Consider the following 16,476-nt stretch of genomic DNA (forward strand, 5'->3'; position numbering starts at 1 on the left):
ATCCCTGGAGCAGCAATTTGGGCTAAGCGCGCTCTGCGTTCCCACAATTTTCCCCGTGGGGAAGCCGAGCCCTGGAGAAAAGAGATTTCTCCTCAGCCGGGTCCTCTCCCCGCGATCTTCCAGCTCCAGCTTTTCTCTGATCATAAATTAGCGATCCTTACACTCGGCTCGCTCGGAGCTGTTTCTCTCTCTTCCCCCTCTCCAGGTTTTCCACATCCTACAGAAAGGGAAGATCCAGGCTCCTGGTGGTTATTTTAAAAGACGCCGATCAATCAGAGCTCCCCTCCTCCTGTTCGGATCCCGGGGCTCCCCGAAACGGTGTCTGCTGCCACCCCAAAACCATCCCAAATCCCGCTTGGAAGAGGTGAAATTAAAAAAAAAAAAAAATCTATTAGAAAAAAAAAAAAAGGTGGTGTGGGGGGGCGAACTCTGAATTCCCAGTGAGGGAGAGCCTCGTGCCCATCGGGGTGCTGGATCTCCTTGGAAAAATCGGGATTGCGGCATGGAAGAGCCATTTCCTCATTTCTCCATGACCAGACTGGAGATGATCCCCCTGGGAATGGGGCTGGAGAGAATTTTTCTTATTCCGGGACTCCCCCAGGGCAGGATCCAGGAGCCTTTGCTTTGGGAGCACGGCAGGATGGGAGAACATTCCCAGTTTTGGGGGTCCACGCTGCTGTCACCCCTCGGGGAGGTGACACTGCCACTCCTGGCTGCCACGGGGCCACCGCGTCCCTCTGCTGGGCATCCTCCACCCCATCCCAGCACCCCTGAACCCCCTTTCCCCCAGACCCAGGCCCCTGGGAGCTGTTCCCTGAGCAGGAGCCGGGTTCATCCAGGGCCCCCCTTCCCGGGAATTCACGCTTCTCCTCCCGGAGCTTTTCCCGTTGACAGCACCGAACGCGGCTCTGCTAAAAATAACAGCGTGGTGGTCTCATCTCCCAGCCCGGAGCTGCTCAGGGCACGGCATCCCGATCCCAGAGAAATCCAGGAAAGCCCTGGGATGCTGCAGGAACCCCCAGTCCTTTGGGAATGCTGAGCAGGAGAAACCTGATTTTCTACGGATTATTTTTACACAATTCGAGGGGGAGGGGGGGATGTGAAAAAAAAAGCGAGAAAACAGCAAGGAATGTGTTTGCTGTGTTTTGCTGCCTTTTCCCCTCCTCCTTTCTTTCTTTCTTTATTTTTTTTTTGTTTTTGTTTTTGTTTTTTTTTTGTTTGTTTGTTTTTCCAGCGGTGAAGGGGAAAATGGGGAGAAGGAAAGCTCAGGCTGTTCCCTCCACCCCGCTCCCATTCCCATTGTTGAGTTCCCCTGGAGGGATCCCAGAGCTGTCCGCACCTCAGGGATAATTCATGAGCGGCCCTTTCATCCCCAGATCCCACCTAATCAATCCCAGCGCTGGGATATTCTGGAGAAAAATAAAAAAAAAAAGAGAAGTCCGGAACTGGAGCAGCACCATTAATTATCAGAATAATCTGTTAATTCCCAGAGGGAATTAATGACTCCAGCAACGACCCCAAAGGAGCCCATTGGGATTCAGGCAGGGAAATGATGTTTTGGTCTTTCTGGGGGATCTTCCCAGCTTTTTTCAGGGATCAGAAGGATGAAAATTCCATCTTCCTTCCCTGTTTACATCCCTGAGCTGGCCCTGGGACAAAGGGACACCAGGGGACGGTTCTGTCCCCAAGCGGTGACCAAAGGACACGGGACTGCTCCTGGTGGGGGGGAAAGGGAGAGGAAATCTGAGTGAGGAGCAGGGAGAGGGAATTGGGAATGTGGGACTTGGAGGTGGGAATTCCTGGGAAGAAGAGGATGGAGGGAACTCCTGGGCACACACTGTCACTCATGGGTGTCACACACTGTCCCCATGGGTGTCACACGGAATCCCCCAGGGGTGTCACACACTGTCCCCATGGGTGTCACACGGAATCCCCCAGGGGTGTCACACACTGTCCCCATGGGTGTCACACAGAATCCCCCATGGGTGTCACACGGAATCCCCCGGGGGGGGCACACAGAATCCCCCAGGGGTGTCACACACACAGTCCCCATGGGGTGTCACACACACTGTCCCCATGGGTGTCACACAGGACCCCCTCTCCAGGACTCAGAAAATTTGGCGGATTCTCAGACTGTGTTTTGGTGGCGGGGCTGGGAGCGGAGCGGAGAGGGCAGGATGGAGGAGGAGGAGGAGGAAGAGGAGGAGGAGGAGGAGGAGGAGGGGGCCCATATGGAGCAGCCGAGAGCTGCGGGATGCGGAGCTGGCGGGGGCTCGGCTGCGCTGGCAGAGCCGAGCGATCAATAAGTGACAATCCAGCCCCGCCGAGGGAAGGTGACCTTGAGCGGCACAGCGAGCAGGGAGGGAGGCAGAGCCAGGAATTCCACACGGAAATGCTCCCCGGGAGAGGGAGGAGGGATGGAGGGGAGCACAGGGATGCAGGAGGGCTCTGTGCCCCTCTGGCTGCTCCAGGACAGGATCTCGATGCTCGAGGAGCGCCTGGGGACAGTCCCCAGGAGGGGTGGCCCTTCCCAGCTAGGACACGATCGATAACTGCCCCAATAATCAATAACCGAGCCCCAAAACAGCCCCAGCTCGGGGGGGGGGGGAGGTCCCTCCAGGGTCCTTCCTGCCCCATCCTGGTCCCTCCTGCCCGGTGACAGGGACGCAAAAGCCACCCATGGCAGACACCCGCCCCGAACCTCAACTCTGCCCCATCACAGCTCCCCCCAGAACCCCTCCCTGCTGTGGGAAATTTGGGATTTCTGTCAATCTGGGAGCCGTCCCTGCCCTGCCCTCACCCTCCTGCCGCAGCCCAGGCTCCTGCAGCTCCTCTGAGCCCTTCCCTGGTAATTCCCGGGCTGTTCCCAATGCCGGGACACCCAAAGCCCCCAGGAGCGAAGGGAAGGTCCGGCATTCCCCACACTCTGCCTTTGCCCTCTAGCGGGACGAACGCGAAGAACCTGCTCGGGAAAATTTGGCCAATTCCATCCTGCTGGAGCCTGGTTTGCAGAAATCCCGACTTTTCCAGCAGAAATGAGTCGCTCTGAGGGGGATTTGCTGGAGGAGAGTTGAGATTTAGGGGCGTTGGGTGGCTTTGGGGTCCCCTCATCCCTCGGGGTAGGACAGGGGGGGTTCCCACCTTTTCCAGAGCTCTGGAGGGGCAGAGCTGGGGTTGGATTTGGATTTGGGGGCTCCATCCCATGGGATCAGCAGGATGAAGGATGGTGGGAAGGTGTTGGAAGGATGGATGGGGATGGAGGAGGATGCGAGGACGGCGGATCCGCAGGCAGAGCTGTCTCAAGGCTGACGCGACAACAGCGGTGACAAATCCTGGAATTTTGGATAAAACAACTCCAAATCCCCATTTACCAAGGATTTTGGGTCAACAATCCACTCCTGAGTGGGTTTTGCATGGAAAAGGGATGAGAGGACGTGCCCACGCTCCTCTCCAGCTCCACGGGCTCCAGGTCCCAATGGATGAGGAGCTGGATCCTCTTCCCAGATTTTCTCCAGCCGCCTTCGGATGCGTCCCCGGGCTCCGAGGGATGTGGGCTGAGCTCCGTGGTTTCAGTTCAGGGGTTTGGATTCTCCAGGGATGTGTCATCCCCCTCGCGGTGTTCCTTACATGTGGATAAAAATATAAGGGATGAACGCGTGGCATGGAAATTATCTCACACCGCTGGGCAGCTCCTCCTGCCTGCGGAGAGCCGGGATGATCCCAGGGATTTTAGCTCCGTCCCGGGGATTGTCCTGCTGCTCCTGGCACTGCTCTTGGACCCCTGGATCTCCAGGTTTCTCTGCAGCTCCAAAACCATGGATACTGTCACAAATCCATGGGTATTGTCCCCAATCCATGGACACCATCCCAAATCCAAGGATGTCATCCCAAATCCATGGATACCATCCCAAATCCATGGATACCATCCCAAATCCGTGGTTACCATCCCAGATCCACGGACACCATCCCAGATCTATGGACACCATCCCAAATCCATGGTTACCATCCCAAATCCATGGATACCATCTCAAATGCATGGTTACCATCCCAAATCCATGGATACCATCCCAAATCCATGGATACCATCCCAAATCCACGGTTACCATCCCAAATCCATGGATACCATCTCAAATCCATGGATACCATCCCAAATCCATGGATACCATCCCAAATCCATGGTTACCATCCCAAATCCATGGGTATTGTCCCCAATCCATGGACACCATCCCAAATCCAAGGATGTCATCCCAAATCCATGGATACCATCCCAAATCCATGGTTACCATCCCAGATCCACGGACACCATCCCAGATCTATGGACACCATCCCAAATCCATGGATACCATCCCAAATCCACAGATACCATCCCAGATCCAAGGATGCCATCCCAAATCCGTGGATGCCGTCCCAAATCTGTGGCTATTGTCCCAAATCCGTGGTTACCATCCCAGATCCATGGATACCATCCCAAATCCATGGATACCATCCCAGATCCAAGGATGCCCTCTCACCCAGGGGTGCTGGAGCTCCCACCCTGAGCCAGGGCAGCTCCCAGTCCCCATTCCCGGGGCTGAACCGGTCTGGGATGAGTGGATGGAAGATTCCGGTGTCCCTGTGCGGGGATTTCCCGTTTTATCCTCTTTGGGAGTGCACGGGGACAGCCCAGCTGTGCCCAGAGGTCACAGCTGGATGTGCCACACCCCCCTGGGGACAGATCACACCTGAGATGGCTCAAGTGTCACCTCCCTGGAGGAACACAGCTCCGCATCCCTGCCCAGGACACCCTGGAGAGGATCTCAGCATCTTCCTGGGGCTCATTTAACCACATTTAACCACATTTCCCTCAAATTAAACCATATTTAACCACATTTTCCTCAAATTAAACTACATTTAACCACATTTCCTCAAATTTAACCACATTTAACCACATTTTCCTCAACTTTAACCAAATTTAACCACATTTTCCTCAAATATAACCACATTTTCCTCCACTTTAACTACATTTTCCTCAAATTTAACCAAATTTAACCACATTTTCCTCAAATATAACCACATTTTCATCCACTTTAACTACATTTAACCACATTTTCCAGGAGGCTGCAGGTTTGGGATGGGATCTGGGAACGCTCCCCTGCATTCCCAGCTCCGGGGTTCAGGAGAAGCGGCCGGTGGGCAGGCGGGGCAGGCAGAAGAAGGCGTTGGGGAAGAGGCTGAGGTTGATGGGGTTCCCGTCCAGGCGGATGTCCTCGAGCGCCCGGCGGATCTGGCCCTGGTCCTGGCTGTCACAGAACGTGTCCTCGTGCATCGTCCGGATGTTGTTGTTCTGGGAGGAACGGGGAAGGGATGAGCAGGAGTCAGAACTGGGGGATGAGTAGAGGAGGACTGGGAAAAGGACCGGGAAAAGGACCAGGACCAGGAAAAGGACCAGGAAAAAGACAAGGACCAGGATCAGGACCAGGACCAGGAAAAGGACAAGGACCAGGAAAAGGACAAGGACCAGGACCAGGACCAGGACCAGGACCAGGACCAGGACCAGGACCAGGACCAGGACCCAGACAAGGAAAAGGACTGGGACCAGGAAAAGAACCGGGACCAGAGCCAGAACCAGGACCAGGACCAGGACCAGGAAAAGGACAAGGACAAGGACAAGGACAAGGACAAGGACAAGGACCAGGAAAAGGACAAGGACAAGGACCAGGACCAGGACCCAGACAAGGAAAAGGACTGGGACCAGGAAAAGAACCGGGACCAGAGCCAGAACCAGGACCAGGACCAGGACCAGGACCAGGACCAGGACCAGGAAAAGGACAAGGACCAGGAAAAGGACCAGAACCAGGACCAGGACCAGGACAACGAAGAGGGGGAGAAGGAGGAGGAGGAGGGGGAGCAGGAGGTGGGATCTGTTAAACTCAGGTAAACCTGATTGCACCTGGAGGTGCAGGGAAAGGGACAAATCTGAGCCAAAGGGATGGGGAGGAGGACCTGGCCCAGGCCTAGGCCCAGGATAAGGAAGACCAAGACCAGGACCAGGACGAGGACCAGGACCAGGACCAGGACCAGGACCAAGAAGAAAAGGATGAGGAGGAGAGGGAGGAGGGCCCTGCTAGGCTCAGGTACAGACAAAGCCCATCCCACCTGGAGGTGCAGCGAGCGCAGGCTCTCGGGAAGGGGCACTGGGATAAAATCCAGCTGGTTATCAGAGAGATGGAGGAACTGCAGCTGCTTCAGGTCCTGTGGGGACAGGACAGAGGTGAACACCTAGAGATGAACCCAAATAGAGAGGAACCCCTAGAGATGAAACCCACAGAGATGAACCCAAATAGAGATGAACCTCAATAGAGAGGAACCCCAATAGAGATGAAACCCCAAGAGATGAACAATGAACCCCTGAGAGATGAACCCCTAAAGATGAACCCAAATAGAGAGGAACACCTAGAGATGAAACTCAATAGAGACAAACCAATTAACCCCCAGAAGTGAACCCCAGTAGAGACCAACCCCCAAGAGATGAACCCCAATACAGATTGACCCCACTAGAGAATGAAGATGAAAGAGGAATCCTTTAAAATGAACATCCCAGAGATGACCCCAATAGAGAGGAACCCCAACAGAGATGACCCCCACTAGAGATGAAACCCCAAGAGATGAACAATGAACCCCTGAGAGATGAACCCCTAAAGATGAACCCCAATAGAGATGAACCCCATGAACCCATGAACCAATGAATCCCTAGAAGTTACCCCCCAAGTGCTGCCCCCCCCCCAGACCTGACCCCCTAGACCTGATGCCCCCTAGAACTGAACTCCCAGACGAGACTCCCAGAGCTGAACCCCTTTAGACCCGACCCCCCTTTGACCAGACCCCCCAAGAACTGACCCCCCCAAACCTGCCCCAAAAAGCTATCCCCCAAACCTGCCCCCTAAATGCTGCCCCCCATAGCTGACCCACCCAAACCTGACCCCCCCCAACCTGACCCCCCCCAACCTGACCCCTGCAAACCTGCCCCTCCAAAAACTAACCCCCAAACCTGCCTCCCCCATATCTACCCCCAAACCTGCCCCCCAAATGCTGCCCACCCCATAGCTGATGCCCCCAAACCTGACCCCCCCCAACCTGACCCCCCCCAACCTGACCCCTGCAAACCTGCCCCTCCAAAAACTATCCCCCAAACCTGCTCCCCCCATATCTATCCCCAAACCTGCCCCCCATAGCTGACCCCCCCAAACCTGACTCCCCAAACCTGACCCCCCCAAACCTGCCCCCCATAGCTGACCCACCCAAACCTGACCCCCATAGCTGACCCACCCAAACCTGACCCCCAAACCTGACCCCAAATCTGTCCCCCATAGCTGACCCACCCAAACCTGACCCCCAAACCTGACCCCAAACCTGCCCCCCATAGCTGACCCACCCAAACCTGCTCCCCGTAGCTGACCCCCCCAAACCTGCCCCTCCAAAAACTATCCCCCAAACCTGCTCCCCCCATATCTACTCCCAAACCTGCCCCCCCTATATCTCCCCCCGCAGCCCCCCTACCCCTCCCAGCCCCTCCCGGGGTGCGGGACACACTCGGAAAGCCTCGGGGCTCAGCCCGGCGCTGGGGATGCGGTTCCTGCGGGCATCCAGGTGCACGATGCTGCGGGGCAGCTCGGGCAGCGCCCGCAGGCGATTCTCGGGCAGCAGCAGCTCCCGCAGCCCGGGCAGCAGCCGGAACGCGTCCGCATCCACCCGCGAGATGGAATTGCTGCTCAGGTCGATGCGCTTCAGCTTCTCTGTAGGGAGGAGGGGAAGAGGGATAAAGCCAGGGTGGTTTATTCCCCTCATTCCGTGTTCAAATCCTGGTTGGTTTTTTTTTTTTTGGTTTTTTTTTTTGTTTTTTTTTTTTTTGTTTGGTTTTTTTTTTTGGTTTTTTGTTTTTGTTGTTGTTGTTGTTGTTGTTTTTCCTGTGAAAGCGGTGATTTCGACCGCAAATTCAATTTCAGCCTCACACTGCAAACCCTTCACCGTGTGAAAGCGCGCGCTTCTGTTTAATGCCGCGCCCCTGGTTTTAACTCCCTCACTCAAATTTGGGAGCCTTCTCCAAGTTCTCAGGTCGAAAGCAGTGTTCTCCAGGGGGTCAGTGCCAGAAAGCACAGAAAGCTCAAAAAAACCCCTCGAATTTCTAGGATCCAACACCTCGCCTTGTCCCGGTGATGATTTTTCTGCATTTTTCATAGGTCTGTAGCTCTGTACGTTGCTGTTGTACAGCTCCTAACCTGACTCTGGTGCTTTTCCCAAACTTTCTCTCGAATTCTGGAGCACTGAGCTGATCTTCCAAACGCATTCCTGAAATATTGTTTGGTGTTATTCCAAGAAGGGGACCCACAATGAGAGGTGGGGCAGAGTGGGGCTGGAACAACTGAATCTCCTATTGGATGTACCTGGTAACTATCATAATTAATTAACCTTATAAAACCATAGAAATCCCAAATAAACCTGTTAAATGTCCTGAATAATCAACCTTATAAAACTGCAGAAATCCCAAACAAACCTGTGAAATATCCTAAATATAGACATCCCAAATACATCTATTAAATATCCTAAACAACCAACCTCGTAAAACCATAGAAATCCCAAATACACCTGTTAAATATCCCAATTTATTAACCTTATAAAACCATAGAAATCCCAAATACATCTATTAAATATCCTAAACAACCAACTTTGTAAAACCATAGAAATCCCAAATACACCTGTTAAATATCCCAATTTATTTACCTTATAAAACTGTAGAAGTCCCAAATAAACCTGTTAAATGTCCTGAATAATCAACCTTATAAAACTGCAGAAATCCCAAACAAACCTGTGAAATATCCTAAATATAGACATCCCAAATACATCTATTAAATATCCTAAACAACCAACGTCATAAAACCAAAGAAATCCCAAATACACCTGTTAAATATCCCAATTTATTAACCTTATAAAACCGTAAAAATCCCAAATACACCTGTTAAATATCCCAATTATTAACCTTATAAAACTGCAGAAATCCCAAATACATCTATTAAATATCCTAAACAACCAACCTCGTAAAACCATAGAAATCCCAAATACACCTGTTAAATATCCCAATTTATTTACCTTATAAAACCATAGAAATCCCAAATACACCTATTAAATATCCTAAACAACCAACCTCGTAAAACCATAAAAATTCAATCCCGGTCTCGCCCGTCACCACCAGGAATCTCCCAATAAAACTCTTTCTAACTTTACCATTCCCAGGCTGCTCCCAGGGGTTCTCCTCCTTGGGTTGGGGTGTCCCTGACTCACCGAGGCCGGAGAAGTCCCCGTTCCGGATGGCCCCGATGCGGTTGAAGCGGGCGTACAGGTACTCGGTGTCCGGGGGCAGCGCCGGGATCTGCTCCAGCCCGGCGTCGTCGCAGTACACGGAGCTGCCGAGGCACAGGCACAGCAGGCAGCAGGGCAGAGCTGGGGGTGTAGAGACAGCTCGGCCATGGGAACCGCCCCCTGATCCCAGAAAATCCCCCGCAGCTCTGGGATCTACCCACCCCGCTGTGGGGACATGGATCTGTGTCACACGGAGCTGTCACAGGCCCCTGGTCCCATAAAATACCCCACAACTCTGGGATCTACCCACCCTGCTGTGGGGACATGGATCTGTGTCACACGGAGCTGTCACAGGCCCCTGGTCCCATAAAATACCCCACAACTCTGGGATCTACCCACCCTGCTGTGGGTGTGACACACGGAGCTGTCACAGCCCCCTGGTCCCATAAAATACCCCACAACTCTGGGATCTACCCACCCTGCTGTGGGGACACGGATCTGTGTCACACGGAGCTGTCACAGCCCCCTAATCCCATAAAATACCCCACAGCTCTGGGATCTACCCACCCCGCTGTGGCGACATGGATCTGTGTCACACGGAGCTGTCACAGGCCCCTGGTCCCATAAAATACCCCACAGCTCTGGGATCTACCCACCTCACTGTGGGGACATGGATCTGTGTCACACGGAGCTGTCACAGCCCCCTAATCCCATAAAATCCCCCACAACTGTAGGATCTACCCACCCTGCTGTGGGGACACGGATCTGTGACACACGGAGCTGTCATAGCCCCCTGATCCCATAAAATCCCCCACAACTGTAGGATCTACCCACCCTGCTGTGGGTGTGACACCCAGGGATGTCACTGCCCCCTGACCCCATAAAATACCCAGGAAAAGCAGGAGGATTTGTCCATTCTGTGGGGACACAGAATCCACGATAGTAGAGTTGTCCCAGCTCCCTGACCCCATAAAATCCCCCAGAACAGCAGGAGGGTTTTCCCACACTCTGGCCACATGGATTTGGTGACACCCAGAGCTGCCTCAAACCCAGGGAAGGGCCGGAAACTCCCATCCTAAAAAACTGTCCATAAATCAATGCCGAGGATCAAATCCCTCCTGCAGGACGAGGAGGGGAGATTAAAGTTCCCAAATTCAGCTTTTTACACCCAAAGCTCTCCTGACTCCCTTCATTTTCCCACCGGAGGGAGCACAATTATTTTGGATCAAGAAAAATCTGTCCCAGATGCCCCAAAAATCAAGAAAAATCTGTCCCAGATGCCCTAAAAAAAATAATAATAATAAAAAAAAATCTGTCCCAGCTGCCCCAAAAGTCCCAGCACGGGGGGCAGGTGGGGTAAAACCGAGCCCACCCCCCACACCTGATCCCCCTCCTCTCCCCAAGCTTCATCCTGGTTTCCCCTGAGCTTCCCCATCCCTTAAAAGCAGTTCAGCACAAATTTCCTTTTGCCTCCCACTTAATTTGTCCCGGTCTGGATTGACAGAGAAAAAATAAAGATATTTTTCCTCGCTCCAGGATTTTAATTGCCGCTAATCTAATTGCCACCGTCGCAAAATCCCTGCTCATTAAAGTGTCGCTGCTTTGCTGGAGTTCTTTTCTTTTTTTTTTCCCCAGAAATTTCTCTCCTGCCTCGCCGTGTGAGCAGATTCCACCCCAAAGCCCTGCAAAGAATTCCCTTTTTTTCTCCCCCCACCCCGCACAAGAATTCCCATTTTTTTCCCCCCCAAAATTCCACTCCTGTGGTCACAGATCCCAAGGGAACACAACTCACCCTGCCCGGGGATGGGTTTTGGGGTTCCAGCCGTGGTTTCACCCAGGTCTGGGAGGGTTTTGGGGTCCTTGGGGCGAGGAGCCAAGGTGCCAACCTCGATCTGCAAGCACAGCTGGGTGTGAGGGATTGTCACTTGTCCCCTCCGGGGTGGGTGGCACCGGTCGGGGGGTGGGGGGGGGCACAGGCGCTGGGTTGGGGTCATTAATTCCTTCTTGGAAAGCTCTCCAAGATCTCCAAGGAACCTCCCTGGCCCTCCTCGCCCCGAGGGATGAAGGAATCCCTGAAGGATGAAGTAATCCCCGAGGGATGAAGGGATCTCCAAGGGTTGAAGGAATCCCTGTAGGATGAAGGAATCCCCTTGGGATGAAGGAATCTCCAGGGGATGAACGAATTCCCAAGAGATGAAGGAATCCCTGAGGGATGAAGGAACCCCCGAGGGATGAAGGGATCTCCAGGGGATGAAGGAATCCCCTTGGGATGAAGGGATCCCCTTGGGATGAAGGAATCTCCAGGGGATGAACGAATTCCCAAGAGATGAAGGAATCCCTGAGGGATGAAGGAACCCCCGAGGGATGAAGGGATCTCCAGGGGATGAAGGAATCCCCTTGGGATGAAGGGATCCCCTTGGGATGAAGGAATCCCTGAAGGATGAAGGAATTCCCAAGGGATGAAGGAATCCCCAAAGGATGAAGGAATCCCCTTGGGATGAAGGAATCCCTGAAGGATGAAGGAATTCCCAAGAGATGAAGGGATCTCCAAGGGACGAAGGAATCCCAGAGGAATGAAGGAATCCCTGAGGGATGAAGTTATCCTCACATCCAGGTTCTGACAGGGAATAAAAAGCTGGCAAGTTTTTGGCTCAGGTAAAACCTTCCCCAGCTCTGGGAGAGCTGCCTGGGCTGCTCCTCCTGAGGTGCCACATCCATCCCTGGCACCAAATCCCTGTCCCAGGATGCACCCAGGATCTCTCCTGCGTCCCCCTCACCTTCGGGACAAGGTCCCCATAGTCGTAGAGCTCCTCGTAGTTGCTCAGGTCCAGGATGTCCCCGTAGTTATCCACGGTCAGGTCGTAGTTGTCCAAATCCAGGTTTTCATAGAGGGTCAGGTCAGCCTTGGGCTTCTCTGCCTTCCTCCTGTCCTTGGCTGGGACAGCCCAAAGTGTCCCCAGGCACAGGCTGGCCATGCCCAGCCAGCCCAGGGGACACATCCTGCACCCAGCCAGGGTCACCGTGCCCAGGGCTGGGACCTGGAATGGTCACCAAGAGCTGGATGTGATCCCTTGGGGTTTAGCTTTTGTGTTTTTCAGACTCTCTGCTGCTTGGTGTGTAACTCCAAAACTCCAGGTTCGCTGTTAGTAAATTCTGTTCGCAGGGGAGTTGGACAAAACAATCCCTTCCCAGCTGGAGAATCAAGGACACCCAGTACCCAAAAATCAAAAACGACACTGAGGGGAAGGGGGCAAGCCAGGGGGCTGAGAATTCATAACCTGGAGCTGTAACTGGACAATTAACCCTGCTATGTAGATGAACCAAAACTTATAAAAGTGTAAAAACTTCTGACCACGATCCATCTCCGGCCTGGGTGCACAACCCAAGGTGGATCCTTTCAATAAATTCCGATTTTATTCCTTTTGCCCTGCCTAGTCTCTGTTCCAGGTCAGCCTTTCCAGACATCAGACGCAGGCCGGGCTGTGGCAGAGCCAGCCCCGGGAGGGGAGGGGACAGGCAGCCGCCAGCCCCGGGGACATTGGTGACCCTTTCCAGCCCATTTCATGCTCGGCTGTGCAGGAGAGGCCCCGCCGGTGCTTCCCGGCTTTCCCAGCCCCGGGGAGGTGATGGAAGTGGGGAGGGGGTCGAGGTCCCGGTTTGGCGATGAGTGGAGCTGGTCACTGGCCCAACAAACCCAGCAGTGAAGGAGAAGCAGCCCCAGGAGCTGCTGCTCCCACATCCAGGTCTAAATCCCGGGGTTCTGCTTCTCCGGCATCCCGAGGGGCCAGAGGCCGCAGGATCCGTGTGACAGCACGGGGACATCCCCAATCCAGGGCCCATTCCCGCAGAATTCCCTCTCTTCGGGCTTCCCTCCCATGGGGCACAGCAGGGGGAAGGTCCCGGCCCTCTCCAGCCTCTCCCAACCCAAATCCCAAATCCACCACCCAGCCCTGAGTTTTTTTTCACTCCGCTCTGAGGATGCTGCTCCCAAATTCCTGCTGATTCCCCCCAGATCCGCTCTTTCCCAGAGCGCTGAGCCCCCCGGCATCCCCCCCAAACCCTCCTGTCCCCCAGCTGCCCTAACCCGGGGTGGGGGTCTGGAGCCAAGAGAAGCCGGCACGGGCGTACCCCCTGTCCTTCCTCCTCCTCCTCCTCCTCCTCCGCTCGGCTGCAGGGGCTGGGGGAGGCTGGGGAAGGGCGGCCGGGTTTTTAAGGCAAGGAGAGGAGGGGGAGGAGGAGGAGGAGGAGGAGGGGGCTGCTCTGGGGGTCTGGCCGGGGGGGACCAGGAGGATGCGGCCAATCACACGCGTGTCCCCTGCTGGGACCCTACATTGTCCCCAGAGCCAGCCGGCCCCGGTGGTGGCTCCGCTCCAACAGGGGCTGAGAGGGGCGGGCTCGGAGCGCGGATCTGTCCCTGGGGTCCCCAGGGGGGCGTGGGGACACGGCCCTGGCAGGGGGACAGAGCCACCACAGAGGGACTCGCGGATGCGTCCGACCCCAGGGATGTCCCAAAACACCAGGAGGGCCCCCAGGGTCCAGCCCAGGGTATGGTGGGCTTCAGAGACCCCCCCGGGGGCCGAGGGATGGGGATATTCAGCTCACCCAGCCCAATTCCCATGCCGGGGAGGTTCAGAACCCCAAACCTTCACACACTGAGAGGCTTTGGGGTTTTTTTGGGGAGGGGAAGCCGGTGTGGGTACAGGGGGGGCTCAGCACTACTCCCCTCATTGGGGCAGGGTGGGAAACAGCCCCCCCCCCCCCGGTGTGTCCCCATCCCGGGGACAAGGCTCAGCTCGGGGGGCCAGGACCCTCCTGCGGGATGTCACCGCGGGGCTGGGACAGGCCAGGAGGGACAAGGCGAGCACGGCAACCCCTCCTGGGCAGCTTCGTGCTCACCCACGGCTGCCAAAATGTTCCTGTCGCCCCCTACCCAGCCCCCCAGCCACCCTCCCGGCGCACCCATCTGCTCGCGGGGACACCCCCGCAGCCCCCCCAAACCCCCGTGGGCACCGGCGGCATCCGCAGCCCCCGGCCCGCTCAGTGTTGCCCCCCCCCCCCCCCCCCCCGCCCCCTCGCCAGGACAGCCCCGGCCCCGCTCAGCACGGAGCGGCCGCTAATCTTCATTAAGGCGCTCATTAGGCGGCTCGGTGGCCACCGTGACGGAGGCGATGTGGCAGCTGGGGGGGCGTCAGCGCGGCCGGGGAAGGGATGAGGGGGGTGGGCTGTGATGAGAAAGGCGGGGATGGCTTAGGATGCCCAAGGCATTGGGGTCCCCAGGGGTGAGGGGTCCCAAGGGGTGAGGGGTCCCAAGGGGTGAGGGGTCCCAAGGGGGTGAGGGGCTCCCTGGGCAGTGGGATTCCCAGTAGTGAAGAAGTCCCTGAGAGTGAAGGGTCCCAAGGGCAGTGGGGTCCCCAGGGGGGAAGGGTCCCCAGGGGCGAGGGGTCCCAAAGGGCAGTGGGGTCCCCAGGGGTGAGGGGTCCCAAAGGGCAGTGGGGTCCCCAGGGATGAAGAAGTTCCTGGGGATGAAGGGTCCCAAAGGGCAGCAGGGCTGCCTGAGGTTAAGGATCCCAGGGGATGAAAGGTCCCAGGGGATGAAGGGTCCCAGGGGATGAAGGGTCCCAGGGGATGAAGAAGTCCCCAGGGGATGAAGAGGTCCCCGGGGGTGCAGGGGTCCCCAGGGCAATGGGGATGACTGCCATGAGGGATGTCCTGTCCTTGTCCCCACAAGCAGCAGCCTCCCCTTGTCCCCCCTCAGCACTCCCTGCATGGTCGGTGTCACCTGCAAGGTCCCCGTGCCCCTGTCACCATCCCAAAAGTCCCTGAGTGCCAGCATCCCCCAAAGGGTGGGTGTCAGCTCTCTCAGAGCTGGGGGGACCCTGCTCAGCACCCACAAATGGGGCTGGGGGGTCACCAGCTGCAGGGGGGATTGATTGGAGCCAGAATTCCCCCAGATCCCAGTCCCTGGCGGGATCCAGCACTGGGAACAGCAGCTGAGGACCCCCACCCCTCTAACCCCATTAATGAGGGGGTCCCAGCTGCAGCTTCCCACAACCCCAACCCCACGGCGGCTCCGAGGAATTGCAGGGAGCAGGTTCGGGGGTGCTCAGCTCCCACGGGGGATGGCTCTGACATCCCCAGGGAAGGAAAACCCCCCCTGGCAGTGTGGAATTCACGCTCCGGTTACGAAACTGCGGGATTTGGGAGGGGTGGGCGGGTGACTGCGCGCACCACAAACACACACAGCTCCCGGGAGCGGCCTCCTGGCTCATCCCACATCCTCACACCTTCTCCCACCGCCGTCCTCCCCCTCGGGAGGGATTCACGTGGGGAGAGCGGCTCCGAGAGCAGCAGCGGCTTTGGGGACGCGCAGAAGGAGAAGCCGCTGCCTCCACCCACCCCGCTCGTGTGGGAACACGCACGGCCCGAAATCCGCCGTGGATCAACCGCACCCGGGGCTGGGAGAGGGGCCCTGCAGACGGGATGTGCCCCACGGGTGTGGAGGAGGAATTTTGGGATGGGGATGTGACCCCGTGGATGTGGCCCATGACCCCAGATTTTACAGGGAAAGGTGCAGGATTTTGGGATGGGGCTGTGGCCCTATAGATGTGTCCCTGCATTCCAGATTTTACAGGGAATGATGCAGGACACTGAAATGAGGCTGTCATCCCCTAGATGTGTCTCTGCATCCCAGATTTTACAGGGTAAGCTGCAGGATGCTGTAATGGGGCTGTGACCCCATGGATGTGGATGCAGGATTTTGGGATGGGGCTGTGACCCCATGGATGTGGATGCAGGATTTTGGGATGGGGCTGTGACCCCATGGATGTGGATGCAGGATTTTGGGATGGGGCTGTGACCCCATGGATGTGGATGAGGAATTTTGGGATGGGGCTGTGACCCCATGGATGTGGATGCAGGATTTTGGGATGGGGCTGTGACCCCATGGATGTGACCCTTGACCCCAGATTTTACAGGGAATGGCACAGGACACTGGAATGGGGCTGTTATCCCATAGATATGTCCCTGCATCCCAGATTTTAAACCCCTGTGATGGATCCCAGCTGCTGCCGGGGGTGGCAGAGCGGCCTTGGGGATCTCTGCCCTGCTCCCACTGGGAAGATCTCCCCAAAACCAGGGAGGTTT

The 16,476-nt window shown here is 56.0% G+C and overlaps 1 protein-coding gene across 1 annotated transcript; it reads right to left on the bottom strand.

Annotated features, from left to right (window-relative positions):
• Positions 1-5,152: 5,152 nt before the first annotated feature.
• Positions 5,153-12,332, bottom strand: OPTC (opticin). The gene is made up of 6 exons (XM_062509730.1): positions 12,111-12,332; positions 11,126-11,225; positions 9,316-9,474; positions 7,570-7,772; positions 6,136-6,231; positions 5,153-5,323 (listed from the first exon to the last, which is right to left on the bottom strand). The coding sequence occupies exons 1-6, from the start codon at positions 12,330-12,332 to the stop codon at positions 5,153-5,155; spliced, it is 951 nt and encodes a 316-aa protein (XP_062365714.1).
• Positions 12,333-16,476: the final 4,144 nt, after the last annotated feature.

This window comes from Cinclus cinclus, chromosome 27, assembly GCF_963662255.1.
Source record: "Cinclus cinclus chromosome 27, bCinCin1.1, whole genome shotgun sequence".
NCBI classification, from domain to species: domain Eukaryota; kingdom Metazoa; phylum Chordata; class Aves; order Passeriformes; family Cinclidae; genus Cinclus; species Cinclus cinclus.

Coding starts and splice junctions, on each gene's coding strand:
- OPTC (XM_062509730.1), bottom strand. CDS start 12,332: ATGTGTCCCCTGGGCTGGCTGGGCATGGCCAGCCTGTGCCTGGGGACA. Junction 9,475..11,125: donor AAAACCCATCCCCGGGCAGG/GTGAGTTGTGTT, acceptor CTACACCCCCAG/CTCTGCCCTGCTGCCTGCTG. Junction 7,773..9,315: donor CGGGGACTTCTCCGGCCTCG/GTGAGTCAGGGA, acceptor TCCTCCCTACAG/AGAAGCTGAAGCGCATCGAC.